This window comes from Acanthochromis polyacanthus, chromosome 1, assembly GCF_021347895.1.
Source record: "Acanthochromis polyacanthus isolate Apoly-LR-REF ecotype Palm Island chromosome 1, KAUST_Apoly_ChrSc, whole genome shotgun sequence".
NCBI classification, from domain to species: Eukaryota; Metazoa; Chordata; class Actinopteri; family Pomacentridae; genus Acanthochromis; species Acanthochromis polyacanthus.
This window is the reverse complement of record NC_067113.1, coordinates 31,747,375-31,762,807: the sequence shown is the minus strand read 5'-3', so window position 1 is coordinate 31,762,807 and position 15,433 is coordinate 31,747,375. Positions and strand designations below refer to the sequence as shown.

At 39.8% G+C, this 15,433-nt stretch overlaps 1 protein-coding gene across 2 annotated transcripts in view; it reads right to left on the bottom strand.

The window, feature by feature from the left end:
• Positions 1-15,433, bottom strand: part of gfra4a (GDNF family receptor alpha 4a) — a 221,412-nt gene that overhangs the window by 100,558 nt on the left and 105,421 nt on the right. The window contains exon 1 of one of the 2 annotated variants that reach the window (XM_051952877.1): positions 8,503-8,545. The exons of the other annotated variant lie outside the window; for it this stretch is intronic. Within the exon in view, the coding sequence (XP_051808837.1) occupies positions 8,503-8,530 (28 nt within the window). The 5' untranslated portion in view covers positions 8,531-8,545. Of the gene's footprint in view, positions 1-8,502; positions 8,546-15,433 lie in introns of those variants that run through there. 2 annotated transcript variants of the gene reach the window in all.

Sequence of the window (15,433 nt, the reverse complement as noted above, 5' to 3'; positions counted from 1 at the left end):
CTGGATGTAACTCCAACTTTTTCAACACACACAGGAAGTAGAACACCAGAGCTTAGTTATGCTGACTGAGCGACTTCTATGTCGTTAAAGGTGATGTTACAGAGGACAAAAGACGGCTTTTGACCTAGCAGTTTTTCAGAGACGCCAAGTACCCTGGATGAGGTATTCTTTCTACCACAACAACGGCCTTGATAAGGGTTCTCCAGACAGTTTTTCCCAGTCAGAACATACACAAAAGGTTCAGAATGGACGAAAACAACCAGGACGTTCCTGCAGTAGCAAACAGCCCAATATCTTTAGTTAGAATGACGATCGTCCTGATGTCTAGGTGACTTGCAAGTTCCAGCAGTGGAGAACAATTAGACTTTAATCGTGTATTTGAAGATCTTACAGAGGTATATGCACAATTTCCATGATTCTTCAAGCTTTGTTGGGGTCTAAACACAATCATAAAGGAATTATCTGCCCCTTTAGCTGCTAAATGCCCAACTGCATTCACTACCTAGTAGTTAAAGCCACAGTTTTCCTTGCATCAATGACACAGTTGAAAACAAAGATTCAGACTTCTAGTGTTTCATACTTAACAAACCAAAGAAACCAATTCCGTCAACTTGCAATGTTGGGCTTTCTGTATCATTCTTCTACAGAATCATCTTCTGGGTTGAACATGAATGACTGAATTACTCCAGTATTCCAGCTAGTTTTATAGTGTTTTAGCAGACTTTAGATGAGCTGGTTTGCTTGAGCTGCAGCGATTGGATAGAAATGATTGGAAGTAGATGCACAGACGCCATAGATCTGCACATTCTAGACAAAGCAACAGTGCAGCGTCACATTTAAAGCCATTTAAAAGCAGGGAGGGAGTATTTGCATGCAGAAAAAAAACTGCTAGATATGTAACTTGGATACATAGAGATAAGTTTTTAGCAGTAAAATCAATGACCAAAGCGAGATTATAACATCTTTTGCTTCCTGTTCTGTGCTGAGCAGTCAGTTTTCAAGTTCAATGCAGAAAACAGCTGGCAGCTGCAGGTGGAAACTCAGTGAGACTGAACTGAAACACTTAGTCAGAGGCTGTAAAACCAAAACAATGAGCCGGATAAGCTGAAGGATGCCAAACACTTCTGCAGAGCTGAAGGGAACTGCAGAATTACGCGACAATCCTCTGTGGGTTTTTCACTTTGAACGATGTTTTCCTCATTAGTCAATTGACCCATGGTTAATATAAAACTATTGATTATTGCACCTAAAGTCTCACAAGATTAAAATCCCAGCGCAATGTCTTTTTAAGAGAGATCTGTTTGAGAAAGCAGCGTTAAGACTACAATAAACAGAGTCTGGATCAGAAAAATAAGCCAAACTGTCACACAACAGAGAGATTACGAGACCTGGACGATATTCAGGGTACATGCAAGTATCTGAATTCGAATGAACACCAAAATACATCCTGATGGTGCTCATTCGAATTTAGGTTCTTCTCAGTTGTGCCAAATGGAAGGAGGATATTTAAATATTTAACACTCAGTACTGACCTGCTGACAATAAAAAGTCATTGTCCACTGGTAATTCAATCAAAGCCAGTGAACAAGGAAAAATGAAGCAAATGTCACTTTAAGAGTGTTAAAAATGTGCACCGATCAGCGACAACATTAAAACTACTAAAGTGAATAACATTGATCGTCTCATTACAATGCAATGCCGGCCGATTCTGATGTTATCAGCGCATTAGATGGACGCTATCATCGCTGATCGTTCCCATACAATAAGGGCCTCCTCCAACGTCTTAAAAGGCACATTATCCCCCATTCTGATCGCTGATAAACAGAAGGTAACTCCGATAACATCTGCAGCCTCTTACGGTCATGTGAACAAGTGCATGTAAAATTTCCAGCAGAGTTGACACCCTGGAAACAAACAACGGTGGAGCTTTGTAACATGCAGTTAGTGTACAACGTAGATCTTTACCTAAATCACGACAACCGAACACCGACCGAAAACACAAGCAAACTTCAAATAAAAAAACACAGAATGAAAGCAGAAGTCAAACTTTAGTAAAACAAAACAAAAGACTGAGAATGTTGAGGAAGTCATGTATGCTGGATTTATCATATTTTTAGAGCCAGAAATGACAAGAAAACCCTTTTTGTCAATCGTCAGATTTGTAACTTTTAGATGATCCACAAAATAATTGTGTAGTGAGAGTGGTGCTGATGAAAATGTTTTCAAATCTCAGAACTAAATCACACATCATTTAGCCTGTGTGGATAGGTCCCAATTAGCCTTGTAAAACTGGACACTACACAATTTTACCCATCATTATGAAGATACCGCCATCATGCTTTACATCATGACCCAAGTGCATTCAAGTTAAAGAAGCCTCTGTTGAAATATAATGCAAAAACAACCTTTCTCCTGTGAATTTCTTCTGGTGAGACCATGAACTTTTTAAAGGCATTATGGAGGATGTTTTTTTTGTTGTTTGTTTAATTTGTCTGATTCACATAAAATGAATACACTGACCTTTAGTGGACTTGGATATATGGTTTCTAAAAAAATAAAACATTAAAAAAAATAACTGTGGACATGGCAGGACCTGAAAAACATCAGCCAATCAACGTGCTCGGACCGAGGCGTTTGGTTTGCTCCCTTTCCTGTCAATCAAAAATCTTCCAGCTCAGGCCTAGTTACGTAGATTACGTACGCCTTGGACTTACGTGTTTTCTGTATGTGTTGCTTTGGTATAGCTTCGTAGTTAGCTGGCGACTTGTTTTGCTCATCTTTTTTACATAATGGCAGATAAAGATCCAGGGGGACCCAGCCGTAAAAGACAACTTCACGAGTGCTACGCAAGTTTCTGGAGGGGGGCGTTTCTTTGTCAATGTTAAGAGTGGGGAGGTTAGAGGGGAGTGAGGGAGAGGTTGTATGTGCACATGCTACGTTCAAAGTCGTAGGAAATTAAATTTCCTCTAATGCCTTTAAGTAACCTTGTATAGTAATGGTTCAGTGTCAAGGGGGAAAGTCTTGACTGACTTACTTGTTGACTTACACCTTCAACAATCAATCCAAATTCCAAATATGGGTGGACTTTAGTTCTCTCTTTCTAAGTACAAAATCTCAGCTACATCGGCAAAGAAAGAGGTGATAAAAGAGTTCCATTTATTGGGAAGATACCGACCTTCTCGTTCATTTGGATGGGAAAGATAATGGCTGAAAGAGATGTTCTGCTAGTAATCTTTAGGTACTGGCGTTCCTGTGGATGTTACTTTGACACTAGTCTGACTCACCGGATGTAGACTGATGTTATCGGCCGGCTTTCTCCTCCGCTTCCACTATCTGCATGTTACCATCTTCAAAATCCACTTCACTACTGAAAACTACAACAACAACCTCCATGCTATCAACCCACCACACTGATATTTTCCAGCTTTTCCAAGGTTTTGGATAGTGCGGTGTCTTGTAAGGTAGTTTTTGTCAGCTGATTGTCTATTTCATTGACAATTCTCAGTGTTTCCTGATTGCAAATGTTTCACTAGAACAAATCTAATTTGCACTTTGAAGCAACAACAAAGCCACAGCTTTGATTTAAAGAATCTGTGATTGATTTAAAGAAATACAAACCACAGCAATGTTTCCCCTATAGCAGAATGATACAAAGTGAAACCATACCATTATGTTCAGCAAAATGAGCAAGGAGGAGGTTTTTAGTTCCCTCCCACTGTCGCTGAGTGCTTTCTCAAAGGGAATCCAATGAATTGTTGGATTTGTTGGGTTCGTCTGTTTCAAATAGTAGATGGTGTTCCATGAGATGACACATGTTGTGAAATTAAATAAGAAATTAGATGCAATTTAGCAGAAAACATTGCAGCAGACCAAACACACACCCTCCAATGGTAACAGCACTCCCTAACATCAGCTTGGTTTACCTGAGAAGAACAATACTTTCTAAGCCACTGCAAAAACAGCTTGAGGAACACGACCAAGAGCTCAGAGCTTTTACTCGGCCTCCAAACTTCCCAGATAAGAGCTGTGGGACCTACACAACATTAGGCTGGTAGACTTTAAGGTGGTCTTCTGGTTGCGGGAATCAATACAAACTCACAGACTCCAGGTTACTGATCAGAAGGTCACCGGATCAAGCCCCAGTGGCACCAAGCTGCCAATGTTGGACCCTTAACCCTCATCATGGATGACCCTACAATCTAACTCCAACTGGGATATGCCAAAAGAGAGGATGTCCCATTGCTGTGATGTATTTTTAGCAAATAATGGTTCTGTGTTAAATTTCAAGCTCTTGATTGCACAGTAAAGAATCACTGCTGATGGAAAAGTTTGTGACCAGTTCTTAATACATTCACAGCAACTCGGAAAGCAGAATAAGATTCAGTTCAGAGCCGCTCCAACTTTCCATCAACCAGTTGTAAGCAGCCTTGACAAAGCAGCTAGAAACACAGAAACATAATCTGCCGAGAGAAAGGCTGGGAAAAGAAATCAAAACAGGGACAATGGATTTATCTTCTCAAGGCAACAAAGACAAATGGTGGAAACATTTTCAGCCTGCTTGGGTTTCGTGATGATTTCAAATACCTGAGTGTTCACAGTTCAGGAAATTAAATCTTTGTCACTTTGTGAAAAAAAGTTAAAAAAGACCAAAAAGAAGGCGAGAATTTGTATGAGCACGGAGCTGCTAACAATACTCGTTGAAAATGTGATCGGTTTCCCCCCTGTGGGTTTTTTGAAAGGGCTCAAAATAAAACGTGATGAATGTGATGCAGGGAGACTCCACTGACCGAAGCCTGCAGCAAAAGAGGCGAGCAGCAAGCAAAACTGGCATCACTTACTGTCCCTGAAATAGCCCGAGCAGAAATTGCCCCATTTAGAATGCACGGACGTTCAATACCAACAATCATTCTCCCGTTTAAAATCCTTTTCCAATATGGGCTCGTAAATACCGACATTGTCACATCCCCCCTTCACCCTTTTCTTTCTCTCCTTGACACAAAGCCATATCGACTGTGAGCTATCGACCCCCGGCTGGTCCCAAATCTGAAGCAGGAGACGGGCTTGTGCTCCTGCCAAAGCAATTAAAAAACCCGGCGAGACCTTCAGCGGTTTGTCTTTACGCAGGAGAGGTATTGACACAAACACCAGAAAAATACAAAAAAGTTCATTAAAGGAAGATGCAGTGATACAGTGAGAGTGAAGAGGCCTAAATCAAACACTTGCTTCTTGAGATCTCGCTGTCTTTTCTTCTGCCAAGATGGTGCGCTTCGGTTTAAAAGCGCCATCGAACGGTAAACCGCACACGTCTGGCGTCTCCTGCAGAAAGTTAGGTTTAAGTTGCACACAATATTAAGTTAAAACAACACTATTATGTCAATACAACCCTTCAAACCAATGCACCTTAAAAGGTTGATCTAAATCAGTAAATCAGATTTTTCTTCTTGTAATCATACATTTAAGTAAGTAGTGGAAAATATAGTAGTTATGAACACAAGCTTTAATGATTGCAACTAATTTGGGTATTGACTTTTGTTGACTGCATTGACTATTCGATGCAACCTTACGGCATGATTATGGTTTCTCCCATTGGAAATAATGGCAGTTGAAAGGCATGATATCGCTTTAAAAGGAAAACAAAACATAGTTAAGGAATAAAATGAATGTAGATGGGCTCAAAAGCAGTGAGCAGAGCAAAGTATCAGATCAGAAAATTGTCGAAAGATCCACTCGGCAAGGTGAAAGATCTTTCTAAAAAATAAAAAATGTGAGTAAAAATGCACAAAACACAAAAAATTGCCTTAAAACAGATTATAAGAGCTTGAAACTGTAAAAACTGCTTTTCCTCAGTCATCAGATTTGGAACTTTTAGACGATCGTAACTAAGTATGATGTGTGGTTCTTCTGAAAATTGCCAAAATCTGAGCTGAAAATTGTGATATTGCAACAGAATAACTATTTGTATTTTATTCAAAAAGTTTGCCATTTCCACCAGAGCGCATAAAATACAAAAAATTCAGCAATGATGGACTCGGCTGTAACCAACAGTCATGCAACTAAAATTCTGACTATTGAGTCGAACTGCAGGCTGTGTAAAAACTGCATTCTGCCAATCTCATAATTTTTAGATGATCCCTGAAATAATTATGTATATTGTATGGTTCTGCTGGTAAATTACCCAAATCTAAGTTTAAAATCATACTATAACTATAATTCCGACTATTCGGCTGAACTGCAGGCTGTGTACTCTACAATCTTGTAACTTTTAGATGATTCCTGAACTAATTATGTAAGATGTGCAGCTCAAAAAGGAAGCAGCGAGGCCATAAGAGTGAGAGGAGCATAAATGAAACACTTGCTTCCTCTCAGAGTCTTTTCTTGCAGGCCCGGATCGTACACCATGAAACAATCCGCAGCATCTGTCTGGTGTCTCCAGAGAATCTCAAGCTGCTGCTTCGAGGTGCGCCGTCGTGTGAGCCGCAGTAATAACACTCAGAGGTATTGTCTGAACGTTTCAATCGCCTGCCAGCTCGGACAAACCTACAGCGGCCGCAAACAGGGTTCCTACGGAGCGACTTTTCATTGTGTATTGATCTGCGTTGTCCCTGTGAAAGGGGCTCGTGGGAGCGAAGGGCCTCATTAATCAATCTGACAGCCGGAGTGACAGTCGGGGCTGAGGCAGCAACCGCGAACACCTTTTCTTCTTCTGTCCCCTTGTCTTCATCCTCCTGCAGCAGCCCGGGAACCGCGACAAATGCCAAGGATGTAAGTGGGTGATGTCAGCACATACTGCAAAGACCCTCTGCACTCCCTTTCTTCGAGTTCCTAGTCCCTCTGCCCATTCGCCGCCTTCACGGGCATTACAAAGAACCCCGATATAAAGAGTTCTACGCTTTGTACAAGATTAAAAACACAGAAACCGATGAAAAAGCCAAACACGCCGTACATGTCGGTGTATTCATCTCCTCCCGACCGCCTGTCTGATAGTGATGTTGGTGTCGGCTGATAGGGCTGGAAGGCAATAACATACAGAGCTGCTGCACAAAACTCGCTGCCTCCGAACTAACTAGCATTTGGACCGAGTGTGAAAATACTCGGAGAGGAGCAGAGCTGTGGGTTTTCTCACTGGAATTTCACCGGTTTGATTCCGCAAACTGACAAAGATAGCGAATATCTTTTCACCTCCTTTTGCAAACTTGAAGTGACTAAATTAACTAATTAATTTCATTCAAGGCGCAATGTTTTGATTGTAAAGCGGGGCTGCAACTTCCAACTAATTTACCTAATTGTTCAGAAAAAAGATACGCACCAATGACAAGCCTTAAGTTTAAGTGTGGTTGCTTTACGCATATGCAAACTAACAATAAAGACAGTAAATGCAAATAAAGTACATCTTTATGTGAACTGCTGCTACAACAGATTCAATCATGTTGAAAAGTTGTCAAATGAGGAAGCTGGGACTACAACATGGATGCATTGCACTCTCTTATGCTTCTACACTATAAAAAATAATGCACTGACATGCTGTCGCTGAAAAAAAAAGCTAAAATAACACCATCTGTCAGAACCAAAAAGTGGAAAAACCAAAAAAATGGTCCGATTTTCAGCTTTCTGCAGATCCATGAACTAATCATGTATGATGTGTGGTTGTCTTTGGAAAATTAACTAAATTTTAGTTTAAAATGGGGATATATCGCCAAAATCACAATTTGAAAATGTGTCATGTATAAATTACTTGCATCACAATCTGTAGAAAACAAACAAAAAAATCTGTATTTCTCAGTATGACTGAAAAATTAGAAGTGACTCAACTGTGACCGACAGTCATGTGACTAAAAATCAGACTACTAGGTTGAACTACAGGCGGTGTATCCACGAAGCCGAGAAGAGACAAATAAGGAAGCAAACTGGAGAAAATGAGAGCGAAATAAAAAATGGTTGATCAATAAAATCAGCAGAGCACAATCTTAAAATGGAGAACAGAGCAGCAAGTTGTTGAAAGCTACATCCAGCATGTCATCATCTTTCTAAAAAGTAATGCCCACAGTGAGGAAAAATGGCAACGGCATCAAAAAAATGGAGATTCAGAGTGTTATAGTAACGGAAAATTAAATGTCTGTACTAAGCTGGTGCTTCATAACGTCGACTAATTGCAATAAATATGATAAATTCAAATTAAATTCAGTCGCTGAGATGAACCTGATGGGCGTCATTCAGGCGTGCATCAGCCTCACAGCTGGAATCAGACAGTTCATATCTCGCCTGCTCGCTTATCTACGCTTTGCTAATCTGCAAACCACAGAAATAAACAGCAACGAGGCCGAGCTGCAGGTGAGGATGATGCCGAATTTTTCCCCACGGACCTCCCCGACGGAGATGGTTGCTAGGAGACTTGGGATGTAATCTGCAAACCCTCTGCATGCGCCATAATATCTTTCCTCCTGTCATTTTTATCAGCCATTATCCCTGCTATCCTCACATATACACTACATATACAATACATACCATAATGGCTCTTGACGCCGCATGCCATCCTCCATTTCCCGCCATCTCCCTTCAGTTTTCTGATCCACTTGTTCTTCTTTGTCATTTTTTTTCTTTACTCTGCCTCCTCTGCGATGCACTTTGTGACAAACCCGGTTGTTAAAAGCACTTTATAAATAGAGTCGACTCTGAGAGGGGAGTCAGCGACATGCAGGAGCATCGTCGGCTGTCACGACCAAACGCAGCTCCAGCAACCGTCTAAACCCCGAAGAGGCAGCAGCAAACAATGTCAAATGCACTGAGAGTTGAAATCCCAGCAGCATCTGGGGGTCACGGGGGGAGATATAAGACAAGATGAGGGTTTAAGAGTTTGCCACAAACTTTGATGCATGAATAATGCAGATAAATGGCCTTCTCACAGACGTCTTTCTGAGCTCGCTAATAGACCGAAGTGTAAATAAAGAACGGCTCAGTGAAATAGATAAGCATGAACTGCAAAGGCACAAGTCTCATTTTAGGGGAGTTTCTTTTAAACTAAGTACTATTAATTTAATTCTTGGACCTGCTATAATTTCAGTATGATTAAAAGTTGTTTTAGTTAACTCCTGTTTGCTCTACGTATACACTGCCTGCAGTTCAGCCGAATAGTTCCTGAATTTTAATCATGTAACTGTTGGTCACAGTGGAGCCATTAATAGCTTCATGGTTGTCGAGTGGATTGCAGAATTTTTTGTTTTTTACAGAATCAGTTCAAAGCAAACAGTTCATTTTTGGTGATTTTTTTTAAAGAGAACATATAGAATAAAACGATTTGGATGAAATATCACAATTTAATTCTTAGATTTTGTCACGACCAGTGACTTAAGCATTAAGAGGTCATGGGTTTGAGGGTGGAAATACAAGCAAAGATTTTGGGATTTAAGAGTGTGTCACAAACTAGTGACGGCATAAAGAAAGCAGCTAAATTGTGCCATAATGGATGTTTTTCTGAGGATTGCATGAGCCCGCTGATACACTGAAATATAAATAAAGAATGGCTTTTTAATTACAGCCTGCAGTTCAGCTGGATAGATTCAGATTTTTTTCTTGGAACTGTTGGCTGCAGTGGAGCCATTAATAGCTTCATGATTGCACAATAGATTGCAGATTTTTTGTTTGTTTGTTTTTAATAGGATCAGTTCAGACCAAATACATTATTTTTGGTGATTTTTTTAACATTAAACATCGAACATCTTGGTTTTAAGCTTAGTTTTGTCATGTTTTCTAACAGATCAGCACATTGGACATGGTAAAACACACAGCATCTTCTTAAAAATGCCAAAATTGCACCTTCAGCTCAAAATCATGAAGTCAACGCTTTTCATAGGCACTGTAACATGCATTTAAACCTGCTGGCAGGTTTCTGGGTTCAGTGAGTTAATGACTGTTTTATGGCACATATCCAGGTTGTTTCTCCTCACTAGACCTTTGCTTGTGTTGTATCTGCTCTCAAATGTGTGTGAAAGGTGACGCTTTGGATAAAATCATCTGTTAAACGAAATTGCAGAAGTGGAATGACAGCAGGATGAACTACATCAGTTAGTTCAGATCTGATAAATCACCTTCATCAATAAAGAACAGCTTATTAAACACTGCCTACAATTCAGCTGAACAGTCCCTGAATTTTTGTCCTGCAACTGTTGGTCGCAGCGAAACCAATAATGACTTTTTCGATGCGGGACAGATGACAGATTTATTTATTTTTTCAGAATCAGTTTAAAGCAAACAGTTTATTTTTGGCAATTTAAAAAAAAATCAAATATCAAATATCCTGGTTTTTGAACAGGTCAGCATGTCGCAGATGGTAAAAGATACAGTATCTTTAATAAAAATGCCAAAATATGAAGTTATAATTCCTGAATCCTCAAATAAAGAATGGCAATTTAAACACAGCCTGCAGTTCAGCTGAATAGTCTCTGAATTTTCATCATATAACTGCTAGTTGCAGTAAAACCATGAATGACTTTTACGTTGCGCAACTGAGTGCAGAATTTTATTTTATTTTTTACAGAATCTCTTCAGACCAACCTTTTTAGTTCTTGAGATTTTTTAACTAAAACATCAAATATCAAGATTTTAAGTTCAGATTTTCTTCTGTTTCTATTAGAATGACACATCACAGATGGTAAAATATACAATATCTTTAAATAAATTAATTAATTAATTAAATCTGCTGGAAAACTTGAGCTGAAATCATGAAATCAATACTTTTTGTAGGCAACAGTAACATGCAAAAACGCGGAGCACCCGAGCAGCATAACATCAGTTTGTTCAAATCTGATAAGTCACCTTAATTTGAAGTTAAAATCCCTGCAGCATCTGGGGTCAAGATTGAGGGTTTGAGAGTTTGTCGCAAACTTTGATGCGTAAATAATGCAGATAATGGCCTTCTCGTGGGCGTTTTTCTGAGGACGCATTAGCTCGCCGATACACTGAAGTGTAAATAAAGAACGGCTAAGTGAAATAGATAAACATCAACGGCAAAGGCTCGGGTCTTTATTGAGAACGGGCCAACAAATTGTTGAACCATACCAGGATAATTAGTGATGGAAAATTCACGGGAAAAGGCATGGAGTTCCATGCTGTGCTAATTATGTTTATCTTGCCGGCATAATTACTTTTAATACCGCTCGGTTTATAAAAAAACACACACAGACACAGGCCTATCCAATTCCCTGGTAGAAAGGCTTTTTCTTAACACAGCACCGCAGTGGAGAGTCTCCGTTCGTAATCTCCTGAGATTATAATAAAGAACCGCGATCCTGCTTGTTTATTTCCACCCATTGGCGGCACAATGAGGGTCCCGCAAATGCAGAGACACGAGGACGTCATGACTAAAATAGGCTGTTTTGTGCTTTACTGATGCCTTGTCATGTTCCATTCCCTTTTCCCATCTGTTTACAATACGACAATAAGAAGATTGTGTTCCTGCCATGGTATCCGGCACATCGTGATCCGCACTGAGTCACAATCTGGGAAGAATCAGGCAAAAAATAGGAGCCCAAATCTTACCCTCCAGAAATGTACAGATTTAATGCATCACAAGGCACAGCAGGGGGCTTATTTATTCTTTCTTGTTTTTGTTTTTTTTTGTTTTTTTTAATGATTCAGGCCGGAAGAAGGTTGTTACTAACGTGAGATTTTAAATTCACTGCACCACAAATAGACTTTTTTTAGGAGGTAGGTTGGTTTCCTGTGTTTAGGACAGCAACTTACCTCCATGAAATACTGATTTTTAGAAACAGGAGAGAGCAAATTAGCTATAAGGCTAAAGTAAACAATACCGTGTTGTGGTTTGTGGGCAGATTCATGAAAAAGGAAAACCCATGTGTAATCTTTTTACAGAATGTGTAGGCTTTTCTTTCTTTGTTTTGGTTTGTTTACAGATTAGCAATTAAAGGGAAAACCTCAACTTTTGACCCAAACAATGAGGGAATCTGGAGCCGTTTTGCAGCACGGGCTCCTCATAAATAGAAGAATCACCACTAATCAAGACAGAGTGATTCTGGTGGATCAGAACATTTATACCCTGATCAAAGTGGTGTCTTCCAAGATGACAACGCCTCCGTCCATACGGCACGAGTCTAACTGATTCATTCAGAGACTGTCAATGTTTTTAAAAGAAAGTTAAAGACTCACCTTTTTAATCAGGCTTTTAACTGACCCTTTAAGCCTTCTTATGTTCTTATCATTACTTATTTATTATCTTATGTATTTTACTGTTTTCACTTTCCATGCTTTACTTAATTATATTTACTGATTTATTTATTTGTTTGTTTATTTTATTTCTTTTGACTCCAGTGTTTCCTTTAGGGGGGTCCTCCACACTGGGGGCGGTGTCTGGTCTGCTGCTGGGGGTGTTGGCCACGGGTCCCCTCGGCTCGGCTGGTTGGGGGGGCTCCCCACCTTGGTGTGGGGTCCCCGTGTCTGTCTGGGTCGGGGGGGTCTGGGTGCTGGTGCCTCTGGCGGACATGGCCTGGGGCTCCTCCCAGTGTGGACGGCCCCAATGGAGGCGTTTTCCACAATCGTCAGTGTCATGCCATGTGTCCCTACAGTCAGCGGTGAGAGTGTGTGTGTGTGTGTGTGTGTGTGTGTATATATGTGTGCGTGTGTGTGTGTGTGTGTGTGTGTGTGTGCTTGTGCATGTGTGCGCCTATATGGAAGGAGGGTGGGATGGATCTTTTTGTTTTTAATGTTTTTAAATGTTGTACAGCACTTTGCGTTACATTCTTTGTATGAAAAGTGCTCTATAAATAAAGTTTGATTGATTGATTGATTGATTGAAACTCTGTGGCCTTCAAAGGCACCAGATCTCAACCCAGTTGAACATCTACAAGAAACTGTGGACTGGCATGTGCAAAGTAACTCTAAACCACCATAACTTCTGCTTGTAATTGTTTTACAAAATATACAGGTTTTTCTTTCTTTGTTTTGGTTTTCAACTTTTGACCCCAACAATGAGGGAATCTGGAGTCATTTTGCTCCAGACTCCGTAGCTTACAGTTTATTTTTTGTTAACTTTTACACTAAACATGGCCAATAAAATGATTTGTATAGATTATCATGGTTTTAAACTTAAACTGTGTCATGTTGTGCTGACAGAGCGTGTCACAGACGGTAAAAGGGACGGTATCTTTGTTCAAGAATCCACAATTGCACCTTTGACCAAATCTGAGCTTAAACTCATGGAGTTAATACTTTCTATAAGCACTGTAACATGCATTTTAAACCTGTTGGTGGGTTTTGGGTTCAAACTGTTAATCACAGCGGCATTCTTTGTTCCAAAGAGGCTTCTTGTTATATTACGATTCTTGCCCCTTTATTTCTCAATAAAGTGAAGGTCAGATAACCATGTTGGAAAGTCCATCATAGTCACCATTTCTCAGTCTTCTGTAGTCTTTAAGTCACAGTTTTGAGATGTATTTGGGCTCACTGATGCAAACCTTAGGATGGAACATGTCTCTAAAGAATGTACTTCTTACACTTCTTGGAAAAACAACCTTAGATTATACTTTACTTTATATTCCCACCATCATGTCTAACTGTTGTCTCCTGTTGGTTTCCTTTGGTTACTTCCACTAATCTTTTGAGAATCCTCTTGAGAATTGGTTTAAAGATGCTCCTTATCCTCTAAGAAACTGCCTCCCAGCCTTCTTTTGACTGCTTCTTGTGTTCTCAGTTTGGTATATTCTGTATCTGGGACCAAGTTGCTTTTCTATCCCTCAGTGAACAAAGCTCAAAGTATTGATCTCCTGATGCTGTGGTCACTTTTGAGCTGCAGGATCGTGCCTTGGGAACAACGGACTCAGTTTCCACAGAGTGTTTTTGGGTGCCCCCTTAGAAACCTTTAATCTAGCCATGATGTGGCACCAAGAAAGCTCCAGATCAACAATCTGACTTCTGACACTTTAACATAGTTCTGATGCCACGTTTCCCTCACCAGAACGACACTTGGTCAGCAATGCTCTGCCGTGAACTGAAAACAGAGGTGAACGGTGAATGGAGGTTGATTGAGATGAAGAAAGCCACTTGAACGTGAGGAAATCTGACCTTTTGTACAAAGGAGTTAACACGATGAAAGACTAATCTGCTTCGGTTTGATTCCCGGCTTATAAATCTTATCGTTTCATTTTACATGTCAGAATTTGTTTTGTGGTGCATTTTTAAAAAGTTTCTAAGCCCTCAAAACTTCCTTTTAAGCCCTCTAAACCCAAATCCTCAAAGAATTTCTGTTTCTTTGCCAACAAAATATTGGCTTCAAACAGTTTAACCTTCTGAACAACCAAAATCCACCAGTGGCTTTGAAAGACACGCTTTTCATTTTTAAAAAAAATCACCAAAACAATAACATATGTCAGATACTGAAACTGTCAAAGCAGAAATAATGACTGGATTTTCAACTTTCTGATGAGTACTCATCTGCGAAGTGCAGTTCAATGGGGAAAACTAAGCAGAAGCTAATAAGATTTTATCAAAATCACAATATTTGACGTCATTTTTTAAATGGCAAAAACAAATTGTTTGCAATAGTAAGATTCTGCGAAAAGCAAAAAATTCTCCGCTTCGAAATGCAACCGAAAAGATATTAGTGACTTTGCTGTGAGCCACAGTCATCTCACAAAAAGTCTGGGAATTTTCCTTTGAACTGCAGGCTGTCTTTTTATAGAGCAGGTTACGAGGGGCGTTCATCATATGATCTTGTAAAACACTGGCATCGTGAATTCAAACATGGTTGGATTTCTGTGGAAACAGCTCCCAGACCTGGTCGCCCCCAAAAGGAGGGCGACCAGGGGGGCGACCAGGTCTGGGAGCTGTTTCTACAGAGTTCCAGCCATGCTTGGATTCACGATGCCAGCGTTTTACAAGGTCATATGATGGGGCATCATCACCATAAGTTTCTTTCATTTCATCAAAAGTCTTCTGTGGTGTGCGTCCTTTCAAATACAAAAACTGGATAACTGCACGAAACTCGATATGCTCAATTTCACACCTGTCTCAGTTCAAAGATGTATAAATCAGAAATCACAATTAGTTCACAGCTGTAATTTGTCACATAACCCATAGAGATATAAATCATTGCACATGCAAAATTTCAGCTAGATCAGACAACTGGAAGTGGGTCAGGGGCATTACTTATTGAACGCCCCTCGTATTATGGAAAACAAAATGTAACTTGTAAAACATCTATAGGATGTATTCTTTTAAATTATTTTTAACTAATAAAATAAATAATCAAAGTCAGTTCGGCTTTCTTAATTTTTAAAAATGATTCATGGCATTGTATCGCTGCATAGAAGACATCAAAATACCCGCATTAGTTGATAATTGTCTCATCTTTAAAAAGATTGGCAAGTAAAAATTGTGTAAAATCAAAAAATTCTGCTCTCCTTTGTGTAGCCAGGAAGCCATCAGT